At 43.4% G+C, this 21430-nt stretch overlaps 2 protein-coding genes across 2 annotated transcripts; both read left to right on the top strand.

The window, feature by feature from the left end:
• The first annotated feature begins 6529 nt into the window (after positions 1–6529).
• On the top strand, positions 6530–8308 carry LOC145404379 (uncharacterized). The gene is made up of 2 exons (XM_080275901.1): positions 6530–6560; positions 7008–8308. Exons 1-2 carry the CDS (start codon positions 6530–6532, stop codon positions 8306–8308), a joined length of 1332 nt encoding a protein of 443 aa, XP_080132027.1.
• A 1493-nt stretch (positions 8309–9801) lies between these two features.
• Positions 9802–21035, top strand: LOC145404378 (uncharacterized). The gene is made up of 2 exons (XM_080275900.1): positions 9802–9871; positions 19888–21035. The coding sequence occupies exons 1-2, from the start codon at positions 9802–9804 to the stop codon at positions 21033–21035; spliced, it is 1218 nt and encodes a 405-aa protein (XP_080132026.1).
• Positions 21036–21430: the final 395 nt, after the last annotated feature.

Raw genomic sequence — 21430 nt, 5'->3', positions numbered from 1 at the left:
ATGAGCGCACCACGCCTATGCTGCCCTGTGTTGTCCTGCCCTGACCTGCCCTGTGTCTGCCCTGGTCTGCGCTGCCCTGCGTCTCAATGTGCGCCCGTACACACGGATATACACAGTCAAGGGTAAAATAAATAGAGGGAGAGAGAGAGAGAGAGAGAGAGAGAGAATTTTTGAGTGACAGACAGGGAGTGACGGACACGCTGACATTAAACAGCCACGCGGAACGGAATAAGGATGTAACACCCCCACACTCACGTACACAAGCTGATACATACATACATACATACGTACATAAATACATATGTATTGGTAGATATCCGCTTAGGTCTACGTACACACACACACACACACACACACACACACACACACACACACACACACACGTGCACATAAAGTGACACTGAATGGTACACACACACACACACACACACACACACACACACACACACACACACACACACACACACATAATGTGACACTGAATGGTACAGAGAGAGAGAGAGAGAGAGAGAGAGAGAGAGAGAGAGAGAGATTGAATTGAGTGATAGGAAAGAAGGACAGACTAGCTAGAAGAGAGATGGAGTGAGAGAGAGAGAGACTGGCTGGAAGAGAGATGGAAAAAATGAGAGACTGGCAGAAGGAGAGATGAAGAGAGGGAGGGAGAGACTGACTACAGGGAGAGAAATGATGGGGAGAGGGAAGAGGGAAAGACAGACTGAGATTGGACAAAAACTATCCACTCACTTGGTGTAGCAGTACCTTAAGGTGACTACACTGAAGGACAAGCCAAATGGTTTCCAAGATCCTAGGAAGTCATTAGATGTTTAGTCATAATTACAATTCAGCCAATGAGTGGACGGCTGGAGGAGAGGAAAGGAGACGACAGGAGACGAGAGGAGAGAAGAGGAGAGGAGAAGAGAGGAGACGAGAGGAGACGAGAGGAGACAAGAGGAGAGCAGAAGGGTTGTGAGAGGGGAAGAGAGGAAGAAGGGAATTCTAGAGCAGGTAGGCAAGGAGAAGAGTAAGGGGCAGGATAGAGAGGTAGGAAGGAAGAGAGAAGAAGAGAGGAAGAGGGAGAGGAGAGATGATGGAGAAGGAAGGGGTAGGGAGAGAGGAAGGAGTGGTGGGAGGATAGGAGGAGGGATGGAGAGAATAGGAGGAGATATGAGAAGTGCTGAAGAGGAGGGAGGGAGCGAAGAAGTAAGGAAAGGGGATTGGGGAAGGAGTGACACGTTTAGAGTGATATAGGGGTAGGGAGAGAATGATAAGGGGATGAGACGGTGATATAAGAAGAGGAGAAGGAAGGGGAGAGAGGAGGAAAAGTGAAGGGAAGAGATGAAGGCAGAGGAGGAGACAGGGGAGTGATGAGGATATAAACGCATCCTGTCATTACTGATGGGAATAAAATATAATGATCGGTGAGAGGCGGGTCAAGTGAAACTGATAAGTGACAAAATGCAATGAAACAACAATGGCCTAGGAAGAAACAAAGGATGTTGACGTTAGAAGCACCTTGATTTTGTTTACCGATGCCTGGAGATGTCACATAGATCTGGCTTACTCCAACAACAATATTCTCTGGTGAGGTGGACGGTACTGGAAAATTCTGTCTATCTATCTATCTATTTATCTACCTGTGTATCTATGGCCAAACGCCTTAATCCCGTAAGGGGTGGCCACAGACATATCGCCTCCATGCCTCCCTGTCCCCTGTCATTTCGCTGCCCTACTCCAAGTTTACCCTCCCCTCTCTCATATACCTCTCCATCCCTTCATCTCATCCTCGGTCTCCCATTCCCTCTCCCTCCCTCCAGCTCACATAAATACACACTCCTAGTTAGTCTCTCACTTTTCATCCCCCCAACTTAAACCCCCTCTCTCATATAGGCCTACCTCTCCACTCCATCCCATCTAATCCTCGGTCTCCCACTCCCTCTCACTCCCTCTAGCTCAGTTATATACACTCTCCTAGTTAGTCCCTCACTCCCCATCCTCTCCACATGCCCAAACCACCACAGTGTCTGTCTCCTAACCCTTTCTATCACATCCACACAACGCTTCTTCACTGCATAATTCACTGAACCTAATTCTTCCCTCCTTCCTTACTGCTTTCAATTATCGAATCCTGGAAATACCACGGGAAGGGGGAGTTAGGAGATCGAGAATTTAAGACTGAGAAGAATTTTAACCATATCTCCTTTCGAGGGACGATGGGAGGGTGAGGGACGTATAACCAGGCAGAGCTGTCACCGAGATAAGTGCCACAACGTGAAGGGGTCATCTCCAACAGTAGGCATAAGATAGCCTAACATACATAACATTAAGGACTACCAAACAATTTGGAACAGAGGGAGTGTTACGAGCCTCACTAAATTCACAGTATTAAAGACCTATACCCCTATTCTCGTCGATTAAAGAAGATCCGTAAAACCTGGTCCATAGCGATTTATATCTAGATACACTTGGTTATTATCCTCTTGCACGTTACTTATGCAGGGTATGGTGATATTAGAATGATTTATTTAATGTGTTGATGGACTAAGGTGTAATAGGCAAAATAAGTTGTTTAGGAAAAGGTGTTAAGGGATGAGAATACGAGGATATACAAGTATTTTCTATCGACCTTAAATTAGGACGAGAAAATTACTTGCATTAATTTTGGCAAAAGAATTGTGAATATTTATAGATGCTTGTGAGAAACTCACACACACACACACACACACACACACACACACACACACACACACACACACACACACACACACACACACACACACACACACAGGTTCTGGCCCACCATTCAGCTTGTACTGTCGCCGTGGAAGGAAGAGGGATGTGGAAGAAAATATTGTGGGGAGGATGTTATCTGGCTGTGGGATCTGAAAACCGTGACGCTGTTCATGGATGGGTGAGAAGAGAGCGACAAGCTAAAAAAGCAAAAAATAAAAATAAATAAATAACTCGATGTAATGGAGACGAGGAAGACAGAAATGGGGAAGTAGGTACGGAAGCGTGACAGAGCGGAATGTGCCTAATGGAAACACGAAGGTAAACAGCAGCCTTGTGGAGGTCAGGGTCTTGGAGTGATGTATGCCTGGCAAGGTTGCCATCTCGATCCTCAGGCAATGGACTATATATATATATAGAAAAGAAGTGTGCCAGGAGGATAATTATTAGAGTGTTGGATCCGATAGTGAAAGTGGTTGTGGAGATACGTGTAGTTATGAAATATGTAGTCCTCTCTCTCTCTCTCTCTCTCTCTCTCTCTCTCTCTCTCTCTCTCTCTCTCGTAGGGATCCCGGGCAAAGGCTAGCCAGTCCCAACATTTAAGACTAAGATGAATATAGGGCCAAGGAAAAAAATAGTCTTACAAGAGTTTTGGAAGCTTAGACGTAGAGACTTTATGCCCTATTTAGTACTATAGCCAGTCTGTTTGATTCATATAGAGATTTCCTGATATTTAAGGTTATAATCAACTGTACTCATTTTACTCTAACTTAGCCTAAAATTGTCATCTCTCAGTCTTGACTGCGGACCTATAACAAGAGATTAACACTCGAATGCATTGCTAGTCATGAAGAAGTGCTATGGAAAGGATGTACAGTGGAGCCGTAGCTTCGTCTTTTTCTGCCCCTGAGCTACGTGAAATGCGCTGGAAAAGGACGAAACCTTTGGGCCAAGTTAGTGTTAAAGAGGTATTGTATTCCATCCATATATCATTCCTTTAACATTTCTTTATAGCTATACTCTTTTCACTCTAACTCGGCCCAGATTTTCATGTTTTGAAGCTTATTCCACGTCGCTCAGTGGTAGAAAAAGATGACAGTGCTGCTCTGCATCCTTTCCAAAGCATTTTCTCAAGATAAACATCACATCCCATTGTTAAATCATTTTTACAACTCAGCATACATGATGGAAAGAAGGCAGTTTTGGGCCAAGTTAGTGTCAAAAGAGTATAGCATAATATTTCATTTCCCATTTCTTATAACAATTCAGCATTCGACATGGACAGGTGGAAGATTTGTCAAGTGAGAGTTAATTAGTGAGAGACCTATTACCTGGAGAAAGATATGTCACTGAATGAAAGCAATAATGGACAGACTATGGCACACACACACACACACACACACACACACACACACACACACACACACACGAGAGAGAGAGAGAGAGAGAGAGAGATGTTTAAAGTCAGACACATGGAAACATAACTTGTGATAAGTGACGGTGTGTAGCACCATTAGTTCTGTGGATGTGGAATACTGGACCATGAGAAAGGGACGACCAAGAGGCGATAATACATTAAAAAGATAGACCCTAAAGCCCATAGTCTCCTTACCTCCTTTTCCTAATCGATTCATTTTGCTTATAACACCTAGCTCTCCCCTTCTGTAGTATATCAGTCACTCTAACATCACCATACTCTGCATAAATAACCTACAAAACGATGTTACTCAGCCATATCCAAAAATAAATCGCTAAAGTTGAGTTGTTGGGGAGCTTGCTTAACCAAGGGGATTACAAACCTAATTTTCGTGCCAGGAAGAGAAAGAATAATCTTATAATTCCGGCGATTACTCATATTTAATGATAATCTTAAGACATTTTACCGAATGGAATAGTAAGATTATTTTTAGCCGACATAAGACGGAAAATTTCAGGAGTCAGAGAGAGAGAGAAAGAGAGAGAGAGAGAGAGAGAGAGACAGAGAGAGAGAGAGAGAGAGAGAGAGAGAGAGAGAGAGAGAGAGAGAGAGAGAGAGAGAGAGAGAGACAGACAGACAGACAGACAGACAGATAGACAGACAGACAAAGAGAGAGAGAAAGAGGGAGAGATAGACGGACAGACAGACAGAGGGACACACACACACACACACACACACACACACACACACACACACACACACACAGGGAGGGAGGGAGAGAGACTGATAAATAAAGACTTACTTAGGAGGATCAGTGAATTAAATTGCTTAGGATCATGATATTAATAAGTCTCTTTGGGGGTAACTAATTAAAACCAACATATTATTAACATTATTATCACTGCACTCAGTCAGGTGAGATGAGGAGAGAGGAAGATAGATGAAGTGAGATGAAGGGATGGTGGAGAAGAGATTAGAGGGAGAGGAAGAAGTGGAGGAGGAATGGGAGGGAGATGGAGGGATTGGGAAGGGATGGAAAGGGAGGGGATGAGAGGAATAGGGAGAAGAGATGGGAGAGAGAGGGATGTAGGTGGAGAATTGTTGAAGAGATGCAGAGGAGAAAGATGGATAAAGAAGGGATGGGAGGGAGAGTGAGGGATGAGGGAAGTGACATGGAGAAGGGATGGAGGGGAGAAGGGTAGATGAAAAGGAGACTGGAGGAAGAGAGACAGATGAAGCATGAGAGATTGTGAAAGGATTGAAAGAAGAAGAATGGATGAAGAAGGGATGGGGAGAGGAAGGGATGGAGCAGGAGAGATCTGCAATAGAAAGTATGAGAGGGAGAGGGTAGGCTAGAATGAACAGGTAAAGGATGGGAGGGAGAAAGAGATGGGAAAAGAAGGAAGTCGTATTTTCCGAAACAAACTTTATATGAATACGAATAATTGTCTTCTATTGTACCTCTGTATACTCTTATGTGTATACTTGTAAGGATGTATGCAGTATATCTTTGCCATAAGGCCAAGTATACTACACAAAAGGGTATACCAAGGCCAGTATTCTCGTTGCTTAAGGAGGTTCCCTATCACCTTTTCCTTAGCGATTAATTTTGGATATGGCTGGTTAGTATCTTTTGGTACGTTGTTTATGCAGAGTATGGAGGCACTGGAACGATTTTTGTAACGCAGAGTAGGAAAGTAAGGTGTAATTAGCAAAATAAATCGTTTAGGAGAAGGTATGGCGGTACTGGAATTGATTTATATAACACAGAATAGGACAGTATGGTGTAATAAGCAAAATAAATCGCTTAATAGTACAGTAAGGGGTAAGAAGCAAAAGTAAATCGCTTGAGGCAAGGTGTTAGGATGCTTCCTTCACCGACGAGAATCTAGTTTCACTTTCCGACACGCAGGCCTTGACCCCCACGCCCTCCTTGCCCCCCTCTCCCCCTCCCTCCGCCTCTGTGGGGGGGGGGGATATCAGCCAGTAAATATAAAGGCTTTCAGAAGGAACACAGAGACAGACACGATCCAGCCCCACAACAGACAGGTAACGGAACACGAAAGAATAAGAACAGATCATAAAGCAATGATACAGACACTTAAAAAAACAATAATAATAATAATAAGAGTAATAATAATAATAATAATAATAAACATAAACATAAACATGAACCCGTCTAGCTCCAACCCTTAAACACAGATAACATTACAAACACTAACATTCAAAGTCCACCACAAAACATCGGAGATTTGACACGACAATAACACATATTTATAAACATTTCCTATCCTCCTGTCAATTACAATAATGTTTAAAAAATATTCTACATTGTTGATCAATGTTTATATGTGTTGCAGCCTGAGACATCTTGGTTGCTGAGAGATGAAGCTCGTTGTATGGGTTGTCCTGACAGGTGAGTTCTAATTAGTTTATTTTTTAATAATTACCTTACACTTACAGCTCTCTTGGCTCATTACATTTGCTCTTGACAAACATTTACGATTTGTTTTTATCATAGGATGGACTACGTGGTTTCAGTTGTCTATTATAGAAAAAATATTACCTTCCCCTAAATAATAACTCATATACTTGACCGACAAACCAACTCGAGGAATCTATCTATCTATTTATCTATCTAAGTCTATCTGTCTATCGACCTATAGCCCACCAAAACACTCACCCTCTCCTGTTCTCATCTCTCTCTCTCTCTCTCTCTCTCTCTCTCTCTCTCTCTCTCTCTCTCTCTCTCTCTCTCTCTCTCTCTCTCTCTCTCTCTCTCTCTCTCTCTCTCTCTCTCTCTCTCTCTCTCTCTCTCTCTCTCTCTCAACTAATTGGTGTTCTGTTGTTCACGCGTGCACAGCCGTTCTTGGCGTGTCTGTTGCTGCCAAACTGGGCCATGGCAACGGCAACGGGTTCACCAACGGCCATGGCAACGGGTTCACTAATGGCAACGGTGCGATTGGTAACTCCTACCTTCCTCCTGCTGTTAATGGCAACGGCAATGGCAACGGCTTCACCAACGGTATTAATGGCAACGGTTTTACCAACGGTGTTAATGGAAACGGAGTGAATGGTAACGGGTACACCAACGGTGTTAATGGCAACGGCTACACCAACGGTGTTAATGGCAACGGTGTGAATGGTAACGGCTACACCAACGGTGTTAATGGCAACGGAGTGAATGGTAACGGCTACACCAACGGTGTTAATGGCAACGGAGTGAATGGTAACGGCTACACCAACGGTGTTAATGGCAACGGAGTGAATGGTAACGGCTACACCAACGGTGTTAATGGCAACGGAGTGAATGGCAACGGTTATACCAACGGTGTTAATGGCATTGGTGTTAATGGCAACGGCTACACCAACGGTGTTAATGGCAACGGATTTACTAACGGTGTTATTGGCAACGGTTACACCAACGGTGTTAACGGTAATGGACTGAATGGCAACAGTTACACGAACGGTGTTAATGGCAACGGAGTGAATGGCAACGGTTACACCAACGGAATTAACGGTAATGGACTGAATGGAAACGGGTATACCAACGGAGTGAATGGCAACGGTGTCAATGGCAACGGGTACACCAACGGCAATGGTGGTAACGGCAACGGCTACACCAATGGATATCGCAGGAGACTAAATGGAAACGGATATAGAAGCAGACTTAACAGCAACGGTGTTAACGGCAACGGTTATACCAACGGTAATGGCAGTGGTCTGGTCAACGGTAATGGCAACGGTCTGGTCAACGGTAATGGCAACGGTCTGGTCAACGGTAATGGCAATGGTCTGGTCAACGGTAATGGCAACGGTCTGGTCAACGGTAATGGCAACGGTCTGGTCAAGGGTAACAGTAACGGTCTGGTCAACGGTAATGGCAATGGTGTGGTCAATGGTAATGGCAACGGTGTGGTCAACGGTAACAGTAACGGTCTGGTCAACGGTAATGGCAATGGTGTGGTCAACGGTAAATGCAACAGTGTGGTCAACGGTAATGGCAACGGTGTTGTCAACGGTAATGGCAACGGTGTGTTCAACGGTAACAGTAACAGTCTGGTCAACGGTAATGGCAACGGTCTGGTCAACGGTAATGGCAACAGGTATTCGTATTCGGCCCCCGCCACTCCATCTGGCCTGTACCAGACGCCAGGCCGCTGAGCCGAAACACCTCTTCCTTAACGATTTCTTGCTGATTCTGCTCCGTTACTATATCCTTGTCTGATAATCTATGTCGACATTAAGAAGATATAGGAAGCAAAGAGAATATTAATGGGTAGTTCGGAAAATAAATCGCTAAGGAAGTGGTGCTAGGGAACCTCCTTACCCTCGAGGACTCACCATTGACAAATATTTATTCATTCTCTGTCCATATGTATTTAATTACTTGGCAAAGACAGACGCCATCATAAACATCAGTGAAAATGTACTACCTGTTTTACTATCAACAACCCACTACCAACAGAGAGAGAGAGAGAGAGAGAGAGAGAGAGAGAAAGAGAGGGAATGGGATGGTTTTTCTTTGAGCAATGGTTTCCATTTTTTTCGTTCCTTTCCACCTTAAGGATCTATGAAAATCCTTATTGGCCTCTTAGTTTCTCCTGTCAACCCCCCCCAAAAAAAAAAATAATAATAATAATTACTACACTTTTTCCAAAGTGGCAATAGAATGTAGCTTCTCAGCTGCCAAATCAAAATAGATACCGGTAAAAACAAATCAGTTATTTATTGTTTGATGCCCAGAGTTCCTTGCAATCTATCGCAATTTAAAAACAGCCTCTTATGCCCCTCCCCCCCTTTTCCCGAAAATCTGTTTTGGTTTCGAGTTTGGGAACCACCGCTTTAGTTTTTAAAAATGGTTAACATATTTCAGAGGGCTATAGATCAGCAAGAAATTTGGGGATGGGTGGGTTATGAGGCTTATAGCAATGTCTAACAGTAATATGACTTAGGATATAAAACACGCCACCAGATTAAAAAGACTAAGGTTAATTTATTGAAATGATGTGGAGTGAGTGTAAGTGTAGTGTTTCGATCAGAGGTGTTGGCAAAGTGGGTGTGTAGTGTGTTGGCAAAGTGGTCTGTATATTTTTTAATGCAAGGAAGAGGGAACCAAAGGCCAGAAGCCAGCATTATTGTTCCCTCTAAGAGAAAACAAAAACTAGATAACAGGGAGCAATTAAAGATTTGTTCATTTCGAGATGCCTGGACACACTGCACATGAAAGAATGGAGGTCATAGGCGGTGGGAAATACAAACAGAGGAAGACAGTTCCAGAGCTGACCTGTTACATACATGAAAGACTGGGAATAACGGTTAACTCTTGCATTAGAGAGTTGGACAGAAAAGGGATGAGAGTTTGTTGTTAGATGGGTGCTAGTGTGTTATGCTTGTGTGTTTTCAATGGGGCGTCACTTTCCTCTTGCAGATGTGAGAGTACAAGGCAGAGTTCTGATGAGGTGTTTGTAAAAGATGTTAACCAATCTGCAAGATAAAAAACTTCTGCAATAAACTGTTATCACAGATCATTTTGGTTTAGTATCTTGTCACTGTTATTCCCTCTTAAGTTTACTGAGATTTGTATGGAGATGTATTACTGAAGATAAACGTATATACAAGGAATCGTGTAAACAACTTAAGTCATAGAGTTGAAGATGGCCCCCATGAACGATCTCAAGCGATGTGATGTAGACTTAAAGGAATCTTCGAGTGATGGGTCTTGTGGTGGACTGTGGGACTGATGATTTTAAGATATGCAGTAGCCCAGTTGACTTCTTCAGTAAATAAATTTGAAATGAAACAGGAAAACAGATGCAATACTTTCCATGAGGTCTATTGGCTGGTAATCGTCAGCAAGAGGGTTGACTGTGAGAGGATACAGTACCTTCCTAAGTGGATATTGCAGCCAGATGGATCACAGGTGGATCATGGCCAAGTGAAGAGATTAGTAGACAAATTCTGAGATGAAACAGGGCACAGAGGAGTATTGTCTGATGTTGTCAATCTGTCCTCACCTCAGCTTTCTCGGGACGCCCGACATGACCTATCATAGCCAGGTTCTGTTGGGAGGTCACTTTCTTGAATCACAGGCTTGATCTAGAGCAGTGGTTCCCAAACTGGGAGCCATGGCCCCCTTGGGGGCCATATATCAGAATGTAGGGGGCCATAACCTGAACCGAAGGAGTTTAGCGAGTAGGTAGTCAGTGGAGAGAACTTACACAGGTTCAGTACAGGTTTGTGCAATGATTTGCTGCCAGTGAATTTTTTCTATTGCTGAATCAGCTTTTTGCAATAATGCAATTTTTAATTACTCTAAGTATGGAAAGATGTTTATTGAAATGGATGCAGTAAGGAAGAGATGGGCAGAGTATTTTGAAAGATTGTTAAATGTAGAGGAGGAAAGGGTGGCTGAGATTGTGGCGGATGGAAGGGTGCAAGGAATAAATGTGTTGGGAGAGTTAAATGATTCTTTGATCACGAAGGAAGAAGTGGAGAAGGCAGTAAAGGAAATGAAAACAGGGAAAGCTGCAGGTATGGATGGGTGTTCTGTGGAATGCCTGAAGGGTGGTGGAGTGACTATTGTTGACTGGTTAGTAAGATTGTTGAATGTGTGCTTTGAGAAAGGTATGGTGCCAATTGACTGGGCAAGTGCTTGTGTGGTCCCGCTGTATAAAGGCAAGGGTGATAAGTATGAATGTACTAGCTTTAGGGGTATAAGTCTGTTGAGTGTTGTAGGTAAGGTGTATGGTAGAGTGTTAATTATGAGAGTTAGAGAGGGTACAGAGGGAGTGATTGGTGATGAGCAGTGTGGCTTTAGGAGAGGGAGGGGATGCGTTGATCAGGTGCTTGCTGTGAGACAAGTGTGTGAAAAGTAAGTAGCGAAAGGCAAGGATATGTTTTGGGCATTTATGGATTTAGAGAAAGCGTATGATAGAATTGATAGGGAGGCTTTGTGGACTGTTTTAAGATTGTATGGACTTGATGGTAGGTTACTAAAAGGGGTGAAAAGTTTTTATGTAAATAGTAGAGCGTGTGTAAGAGTGGGAAATGCTGTGAGTGATTGGTTTCCCGTGAGAGTGGGGCTGCGACAGGGATGTGTGATGTCGCCTTGGTTGTTTAATATTTACATGGATGGTGTTGTAAGGGAGGTGAATGCAAGAGTTTTAGGTGGAGGTCTGAGTCTGGTGAATGTTGATGGTGGAGAGTGGAATCTGAAGCAGCTGCTGTTGCAGATGATACTGCACTGGTGACTGATTCAGAGGAGAGATTGAGACAGTTGGTAGAGGAGTTTGGAAGGGTGTGTGAAAGGAGGAAATTGAAAGTAAATGAGAATAAGAGTAAAGTGATGAAGTGTACGAGGTTGATAGATGGTAGGGGGATGAATATAGTTTTGAATGGTGAGTTGCTTGAGGAGGTTGATTGTTTTAAATATCTAGGGTCACATGTTGCTGTGGATGGAAGAATAGATGCAGAAGTGAAGTTTAGAATAAATGAAGTAGGAAAGGTGCTGGGAGGAATGAAAAAAGTGTTTAAATGTCGTTCGCTTAGAATGGATGTAAAGAGAAGGCTGTATGAGGGTGTTGTGGTACCGACTGCGTTATATGGGGCTGAAACATGGAGTATGTGTGTAGCAGAGAGGAAAAGTTTGAATGTAATGGAGATGAGGTGTCTGAGGAGTATGTGTGGAGTGACGCGTATGGATCGGGTGCGAAATGATGAAGTGCGAAGGAGAACTGGAGTTGTTCGGGAGATGGCTGGTAGAGTTGAGCAGAGGGTGTTGCGATGGTTTGGGCATATGGAGAGAATGGGTAATGAGTGATTGGTGAAAAAGATAACTAGATCTGATGTGAGAGGTGTAAGGCTGAGAAGAAGACCACGAATAGGATGGATGGACAGTGTGAAGAGAGCGTTGGATGCGAGAGGGATGTCTGTTGAGCAAGGAAGAGTGGCTGTGCGTGACAGAAATAAATGGAGAGAAATTGTGAATGAAGAAGTGATGACGCAGCCCTGAGGGGATATTCTCCCGCATTTGGTCTGATCAGCTAGTCAGGTCAGGTGCTGGTAAGGGGATGGGTCTGTTATGATGTGGCAGGGGTAAACCAGTTCTGCTGTCGGGCCCTGCTGCGGATGTCACTGATTGCATTGCGCAGTTGACCCTTGTGCGGTGTGGTGCGGTGAGGATCTGTCCGTTCTCCCCTTTGGGGCTAAGATGCGAATGAATGTATTTGAATGGATGAGTAAATGGGGAGTGTGTCGTCCTGTCTCGGCTACCTCCCTTTCCTTGGGGGAAGCAGCCTAGGTATATAGATAGATAGATAGAAGTATGGATTTTTTTTAATGTGCATTTTATTATTCCTTTAGTACCATTTCAATAATTATATAAGATTCAGCTAAGACAAAATACACATTTCTTTATTAATACTTAACAAAAGAGAAAATAACAAATGGAATCAATAAAATTACAGGATTTGCTAGAGTGATTTTTATATGGACATGGTGAGTGTAGGACTGTAGTGTAGACAGTCACTGTAGTCATGGGTTATGGTTGGGGAAGGGGGGCCATGGACGAGGATCATGTATGAAAAGTGGGTAACGACCAGAAAAAGTTTGGGAACCACTGATCTAGAGACAGGCTAACCTAAAGTAACCTTAGTTTGACCTCAAAGTCATTCGTGGCTGCTTTACTGGATGTGGGGGTAATAGATGAATACCCATATGAATTGCTATGTTAGAAGACGTGTGTGTGTGTGTGTGTGTGTGTGTGTGTGTGTGTGTGTGTGTGTGTGTGTGTGTGTGTGTGTGTGTGTGTGTGTGTGTGTGTGTGTGTGTGTGTGTGTGTGTGTGTGTGTGTGTGTGTGTGTGTGTGTGTGTGTGTGTGTGTGTGTATGTGTGTGTGTGTGTGTGTGTGTGTGTGTGTGTGTGTGTGTGTGTGTGTGTGTGTGTGTGTGTGTGTGTGTGTGTGTGTGTGTGTGTGTGTGTGTGTGTGTGTGTGTGTGTGTGTGTGTGTGTGTGTGTGTGTGTGTGTGTGTGTGGCTACAGCACAAGTTCGTCTACTACAGAGTGCGAGAAGGTCACTGTCTCTCCTTATATTTCTGACACAGGAGGATGCCACACACCTCGCAGAATGCACCAAAATACACCTCGAATCTGACCTGAGTATAAGCTATACACCCCAAAACACTTATTGTCTCTCAGGGCTACATTATGGGTGTAGTTATGGGTGTAGTGGCAGGTTCAGACGAAGGGGGTGCCGGAGGGGTAATGGGGGCGACAAGGCAATGGGTAAACATAATGGGGAGATCAAAGGGCGTGGCTGGCCCTTCCTAATGGGTCGACTCAGTGTGGTGAGCATGTATCTCTTCCCCAACAGTGCCTCTCAGGAAGTGCTTGAGAGAGAGACAGACAGACAGACAGACAGAGAAACGATAAAGACTTACTAAGAAGGATGAATGATGAATTAAATGGCGCAGGATCATGATATTATAGTCTGTTTGATTGACCTGTGCAGCTGAGATGCATGGGTGGGTAGGGTGTATTTGTTTCGCGGCTGCTGATTGGCCGCCGATGATTTGAATCTACACCTCTTCTTATTTTAACACATATATATTTATATTTTTCAATTGCCTTCAATACAAGCTGCCAGATTAAATATGGAATAATTTCCGAAGCTGAAGAGGTCAAAATTAGCTTTAAAAGTTTACTATTATCCATCCATCCATCCATCCATCATGCAATCCTACATTGCCCCATGAGGATATCAAAGAAAATTAAAGCGATTATACAGTTTCATAAAACGATGAGTGACGTTTGAAATAAATTATCCACCCAAGGCGTACATCCACGTCCGACGCACGGTGTACACCTACGTCCGCATGTTGCGCTGTAATATCCACCCACGGTGTACATCTACGTCCCACGTTGCACAGCAGTACATGCACTACATTTACTTCAATGACATCATCGGCGGCCAATCAGCAGCCCCGTATCAAACACACCCTACTTGCCGCATACATCTCAGCTGCACAGGTCAATCAAACAGACTATAATAAGTCTCTTTGGGGGTAAATAATTAAAACCAGCATATTATTAACATTATTATCACTGCACGCAATCAGTCGAGATAAGGAGAGAAGAAGATGGTTGTAGTGAGATAGAGGGATGGTGGAGAAGAGAGGAGAGAGAGAGAGAGAAGGAAGCGGAGGAGGAATGGGAGGGAGATGGGAGGGATCGAGAGGGGTTGAAGAGGGGAGGGGAGGGAAGGAACAGAGAGGGATGGGGAAGAGATGGAGGAATGATTGCGTGAAATGAAGAAGGGGTGGAAGGGAGAAGGATAGATGAAGAAGGGATGGAAAGGAGAGGGAGGGATAGGGGTGGAGAGATGGAGAATGTACGGACGGAAAGAGGATAGATGAAGAAAGGATGAGAGGAAGAGGGAGGGATAGAATAGAGAGATAAGGAAACGATGTGACGGATGGAAAGAGAGTGAGGGAAAGATTAGGAATGTGTCGAGTAAGCTTTGGAGGGATAAGAAGGAACGGCATTGAATAGTTTGCGTTAAAAAAAAATAGAAATAAAAAATTTTTAAGTCCGCATTCCAGCCGGGTAAGGAGGCTCCGTAACACCTCTTCCTAAGCGATTTACTTTTGGATCTGACTGGTGAATATCTTTTGGTATACTATTTATGTAGAGTATGACGGTACTGGAAAGATTTATACATCACAAAATAGGACAGTAAATTGTTATAAGCAAAATAAATCGCCTATGATAAGGTGCGGGTGTCCTGGAAGGATTAATACAACACAGAATACGACAGTGAGGTGTAATTAGCCTAATAATCGCTTAGGAAATGTTATGAGGGTATTAGAAAAAATTTTATAACAGAATCCGTGAGTAAGGTGTAATAAGCAAAATAAATCGCAGAGGAAAAGGTATGGCAGGGCAGTAATTCCTGGAGAGGCTAGGCGGGCTATAGGCCTCCAGTGTTTTCTGCATATTAATTTGTCAAAACTTCAACTAAGATTGAGGGCTTATACGACAGAACTCGAAAATAAAAAGAAAAATAACTTTGAGTAGTATTGTTGAATGTTCAAACAAATCTAAATGTGTCAGATCGAATATTTCTAAATTTGATCCAAGTTGATCACAAACTAAATCGTAATAGTACTTAGATATTGATTATCTTATCATTTCCATAAGACTAAATGCAGGCCGGTATATTGCAACCTGAATGTAGGCGTGAAAGAAAAATCTTGGTAGAAGTGCAGCATAGTGCAACAAAAAAGTAAAATGGCCAAATTTTTAAACTAATTCACAGTTTGAGTTGAAAGTTTAGACTGACAGATAGTGAAGCCTTTTATTTAAACACCCACCTCCATCACTAAATATACATGTACATGTCTCATTAAACATAAACTTTTAGGTAGAATAAAAAAAAAAAAAAAAAAAACGGATGATCTGCAAACTTAAGCGCTTCGATTTATTTTAAAGTTTGTAGTTCGGAAGTATATGCATTTGGTCTAGCCCCGCCAAACATCTGTTGAAAGTTACGGGCCTGAGTGGCGGTAAAGCAAGAAATTATATACCATAACCAAGAATAAGACAGTGTTGCGTAATAAGTAAAATAAATCGCTAAAAACTACAGTAAGGTGTAAAAAACAAAATAAATCGCTCAGGAAAAGGTGTTAGGGAGATTCTTCAACCGATGAGAATTAGGTTTCACTTTCCGACACGCAGGCCTTGACCCCCACGTCTCCTCTGCCCCCTCTGCCCGACCCCCCGCCTCTGTTGGGGGGGCATCAGCCAGTATATATAAACTCTTTCAGAAGGAACAGACAGACAGACACGATCCAGCCCCACAACAGACAGGCAACGGAACACGAAACAAGTAACGGAAAAAGAAACAGACAGGTAACGAAACGAAACAGAAGGGTGACTGAACACAAAAGAAACAGGAACGGAGCATAAAACAATGATCTAGACACGTTAAGGAAATAATAATGATAATAATAATAATAATAATAATAATAATAATAATAAAACTCGCTAGCTCCAACCTTTAAACAACGATAACATTACAAACACTAACAATCAGAGTCAACCACAAAACATCAGAGAATTGACACGACAGTAACACATATGTATAAACATTTCCTATTCTCCTATCAACTACTTTAGAATAATGTTTAAAACATACTCTAAAATGTTGACCAATATTTATGTGTTGCAGCCTGAGACATCTTGGTTGCTGAGAGATGAAGCTTGCTACCTGGGTTGTCCTGACAGGTGAGTTCTATATATCTCTCTATTGCCAGACACCTTAATCCCATACGAGATGGCCACAAACAAATCGCCTCCACGTCGCCCTGTCCCTCGCCCTTTCACTGCCCTGCTCCCAGCTCACAAACTTCTCCCTCATATACCTCTCCACTCCATCCCTCCATCTCATCCTTGGCCTCTCCCTTCCTCTCTCCCCTTCCACCTCACTCACATACACTTTCCTCGTCAGTCTCTCACTCTCCATCCTCTCCACGTGGCCAAACCACCTCAGTGTGTTCCGCCTAACGCCTCTTATCACATCCACATCCACACCCCAACGCTCCTTTACATCCTCATTTGTCAGTCTGTCTCTCCATGTGACTCCACAGGCTCCTCTCATATAACTCATTTCCATTGCTTTCACTCTTGACTTGTGTCCCTCCAACAACGTCCAAGCTCCATTTCCATACGTTAGAGTTGGTATCACAATACTGTCATGTAGTAACTGTTTCACTTCTATGCTCACTTCCTTGTTTCTCATCACTGCTTTCAAGGAACAAGCAACCTTTCTTCCTTGTTGTACCCTTTCAAGCACTTCATCCTCCAAACGTCTATCCTTACCTATCACACTACCCAAGTACTTAAACGTACTTACATTTTCCATCTCCTCATCACCCAACCTCGCTGTACATTCACTGACTTCACTTCTCTCGAAGACCATAACTGGACTCTTCCCTACATTTACCTTTAGATTCCGTTTCTTACACACTCTCCTAAACTCATCCACCAAGCCTTGAAACTCCCCTTCGTCTTCACTTAACAACACAGTATCATCTGCAAACAACAGTACAGGGAGTTTCCAAACACTGCCCACTCTCACTAGGGCCACTCCAACATCCACTGCCCTACCTTGTATCCCTTTTATAACCCCATCCATGTACTGATTGAACAACCATGAAGACATGACACATCCCTGTTTCAACCCAACCTTCAAATAGAAAAATTCGCTCAGTTCACTATCCACATGCATTGCAGCCTTGGCACCCTCATGCATACTCTTCACAGTATTCAGCAGCTTCCCATCTACTCCATATATTCTTAATACTTTCCACAGTCCTTGTCTATCCACCCTGTCATATGCTTTCTCCAAATCCATGAAGGCCACACGCAATTTCTTTCCTTTCTCTAGGAACTTTTCCACTAAATATCTAAGAATGAATATCTGATCTACACAACCTCTTCTCTTTCCAAAGCCTCCCTGTTCTTCTCCCATCTGTTATTTCCTTAACTCTGTCAATAAGTATCCTACCATATACTTTTCCTATTGCACTAAGAAGACAAATGCCCCTAGGATTACCACACACTTCTTTTTCCCCATTCGCTTTGTACAAGGGAATAATTATACCTGACTTCCAATCCTCCGGGACTCTACCTTCCACCCAGGCCAATCTGCACATCTTCCACATCCATTCTACTACTGTCTCTCCCCCATGCTTCAGCATTTCACCACACACTCCATCAGTTCCTGGGGCATTCCCCATTTTGACTTTCTTCATTGCTTCCACAACTTCTATCCTACTGATTTCTTCCTCTCTTCACACCTCCCTCCTTCTTCCAGCCATTCTCCAGCCACTTATACTCACATTACTTTCATTATCTATGTTCAACAATTCCTTAAAGTGATCTTTCCATGAGCTCACTTTTTCTCCCTTCTCCACTACTAATCTACCATTTTCATCTTTCACTCCCCTACTAACTTCACTGCCACCCTGTCTAACTCTCTTTACCTCTTTCCAGAACATTTTCTTTTATTCCCTCCACTTGACACTGAAATTCCTTCCAAATTCCTAATTCACTCTCTTCTTACTCTCTCTTACTAATCTTTTCACCTCTCTCTTCCGTCTCTCAACTTCTTCCACGCCCCTATTTCTCATCCATTTATTACATGCTTTCTTCTTTTGTGCCACAGCCTGTCTCACTTCTTCATTCCACCATGCTGTTCCATGCACCCCCTTTCGTCTTCTCGTCACCCCACACATCACCTCATATACTGCACATATTTTTTCTGTGAATATCTTGTACACACCTTCTACGTCCCCCATCTGCTCCAATTCATATTTACCCAATCGTTCCTCCACGTCTCTCTTATATTCTGCCTTCTTCTCATCTTCTTTTAACCTTTCCACTGTCCTTCCGTCTACTCCTTCCTCCCGTCCTTCCCTGCTCCAATTTCTCCAATATTACTTGGACCTTCATTCTGACCATCACCAAGTGGTGGTCAGAAACTCCACTCCCCCAACCTCTATACAGTATGCTCTTGCATCCATTACACATCTTCATGTCCTTTCATCCACACACACATAATCAAACATTGCCTTCCTTTCATTCAGTTCACCTCCCACCCTTCTCATCACTCGCCATGCATACCTATGGATCATTTTGTGCCCGAAGAGGGAATTGGCTATCACCAACCCCCTCCCAGTACAAATGTCTACTAAAGCACTGCCATTCTCATCTATCTCAGCAGGCACACCCCACTTACCAACTACTCCATCCACCTTCACATTCCCTACTTTACCATTCGTATCACCCATCAAACACACTCTCTCATTCCTTCCAAACTTTTCCATGGACACTTCCACATTTGTCCAGAACTCTTCTCCCACTCGGCTTGCATGATCTTGCGTTGCTGCATACACGCACACAATTGCCCACATTTGTAGTCCAGCTTTCAATCTTACCCACACCATCCTTGAACCAACTGATTCACACTCTCTTGTATTTTCCTTCCCTCTGTTACTCACAACAATACACACTCCTTCTTTTGCCCTCTCATTCTCACCTACTTCTCCACATATACCCCATCTATACTTCCATTCTTTCACACCCTCACCTCCATTTAGTTTCAGTTAATCCACATACGTCCACTTTCGCACCCTCAAGCACCTGGACAATCTCTCTCTCTCTTTCATCTCATCATTGGCACCCCTTACATTCCACGTCGCCACCCGTATCATGTCCTTTGTTCATCATCTTTTGGTCAGTCCTGGTTCGAGGCTTCTTATTCGTATTTTTAGTTAGCTGTTTTCCTGGGAGGGGCACTATCCCTCCGCCAACCCACTTGCTGTGAGCTCTAATTAGTTTATTTTTTATTAATTGATTTACACTCACAGCTCTCTTGGCTCATTACACTTGCTCTTGACAAACATTTAAGATTTGTTTTTATCATAGGATGTACTACGTGGCTTCAGTTGTCTAGTATAGAAGAAATATTACCATCCACTAAATAATAACTCATATAATGCGCAACAGACCAACCCAAGGAATCTATCCGTGTATTTATCAATCTATGTCTATCTATCTATCGATACCCTACCAAAACACTAACCCCCTCCTATTCTCTCTCTCTCTCTCTCTCTCTCTCTCTCTCTCTCTCTCTCTCTCTCTCTCAACTAATTGGTGTTCTGTTGTTCACGCGTGCACAGCCGTTCTTGGCGTGTCTGTTGCTGCCAAACTGGGCCATGGCAACGGCAACGGGTTCACCAACGGCCATGGCAACGGGTTCACTAATGGCAACGGTGCGATTGGTAACTCCTACCTTCCTCCTGCTGTTAATGGCAACGGCAATGGTAACGGCTTCACCAACGGTATTAATGGCAACGGTTTTACCAACGGTGTTAATGGAAACGGAGTGAATGGTAACGGGTATACCAACGGTGTTAATGGCAACGGCTACATCAGCGGTGTTAATGGCAACGGAGTGAATGGCAACGGTTACACCAACGGTGTTAATGGCAACGGAGGAAATGACAACGGCTACACCAACGGTGTTAATGGCAACGGAGGAAATGGCAACGGCTACACCAACGGTGTTAATGGCAACAGAGCAAATGGCAATGGTTATACCAAAGGTGTTAATGGCAACGGTTATGCCAACGGTGTTATTGGCAACGGTTATACCAACGGTATTAATGGCATTGATGTTAATGGGAACGGAGTGAATGGTAACGGGTATACCAACGGTGTTAATGGCAACGGATTTACCAACGGTGTTAACGGTAATGGTTTCGCCAACGGTGGTAATGGCAACGGTTATACCAACGGTATTAATGGCATTGGTGTTAATGGCAACGATTATACCAACGGTATTAATGTCAACGGTTATACGAACGGTGGTAATGGCATCGGTGTTAATGGCAACGGTTGCACCAACTGTGTTAACGGCAACGGTTATAGAAACGATGTTAACGGCAACCGTTATACCAACGGTGTTAATGGCAACGGTTATACCAACGGTGGTAATGGCAACGGGTATACCAACGGTGTTAATGGCAACGGTTATACCAACGGTGTTAATGGCAACGGGTATACCAACGGTGTTAATGGCAATGGTTATACCAACGGTGTTAACGGCAACGGGTATACCAACGGTGTTAATGGCAACGGGTATACCAACGGTGTTAACGGCAACGGTGTTAATGGCAATGGAATTATCAACGGGAATGGCAATGGATTGAATGGAAATAGGTATACCAACGGAAATGGAAATGGACCGGTCAACGGTAACGGTAACGGGTATTCGTATTCGGCCCCCGTCACTCAATCAGGCCTGTACCAGACTCCAGGCCCCTGAACTGAAACACCTCCTCCTTAGCGATTTATTCCTGATTCTGCTTATACCTTGGATGACCACATTATTTATTATCTTTATTTATTTTCTTTAATGATTTTGTCCCTTATTCCCGTCAGGTAAGGAGGCTTCCAAGTACCTTTCCCTAGGCGATTTGTTTTGGATGTGGCGGGTTAATATCCTTTTGTATATTGATGCAGAGTATGGCGATATTGGAAGGATTTATGTAGAAGAGGCCAGTAAGGTGTAATAAGGAAAATAAATCGCTTAGGAAAAGGTGCAGGGACCTCAACCGACTAGAATAAAGGTCTTTGTGTATCAAGACAATAAAGTTCAGTGAAAATCCAGTGCTTGAATTTCACATCTTTCCTTCCTACATGCCTATCCTTGTCTTATTT

The sequence above is a fragment of the Coenobita brevimanus genome, chromosome 63 (genome assembly GCF_032717465.1).
Source record: "Coenobita brevimanus isolate Jiangsu-jjx chromosome 63, ASM3271746v2, whole genome shotgun sequence".
Taxonomy (NCBI): domain Eukaryota; kingdom Metazoa; phylum Arthropoda; class Malacostraca; order Decapoda; family Coenobitidae; genus Coenobita; species Coenobita brevimanus.
The sequence above is the reverse complement of the archived record's forward strand: the minus strand, read 5'-3'. Positions and strand labels throughout refer to the sequence as shown.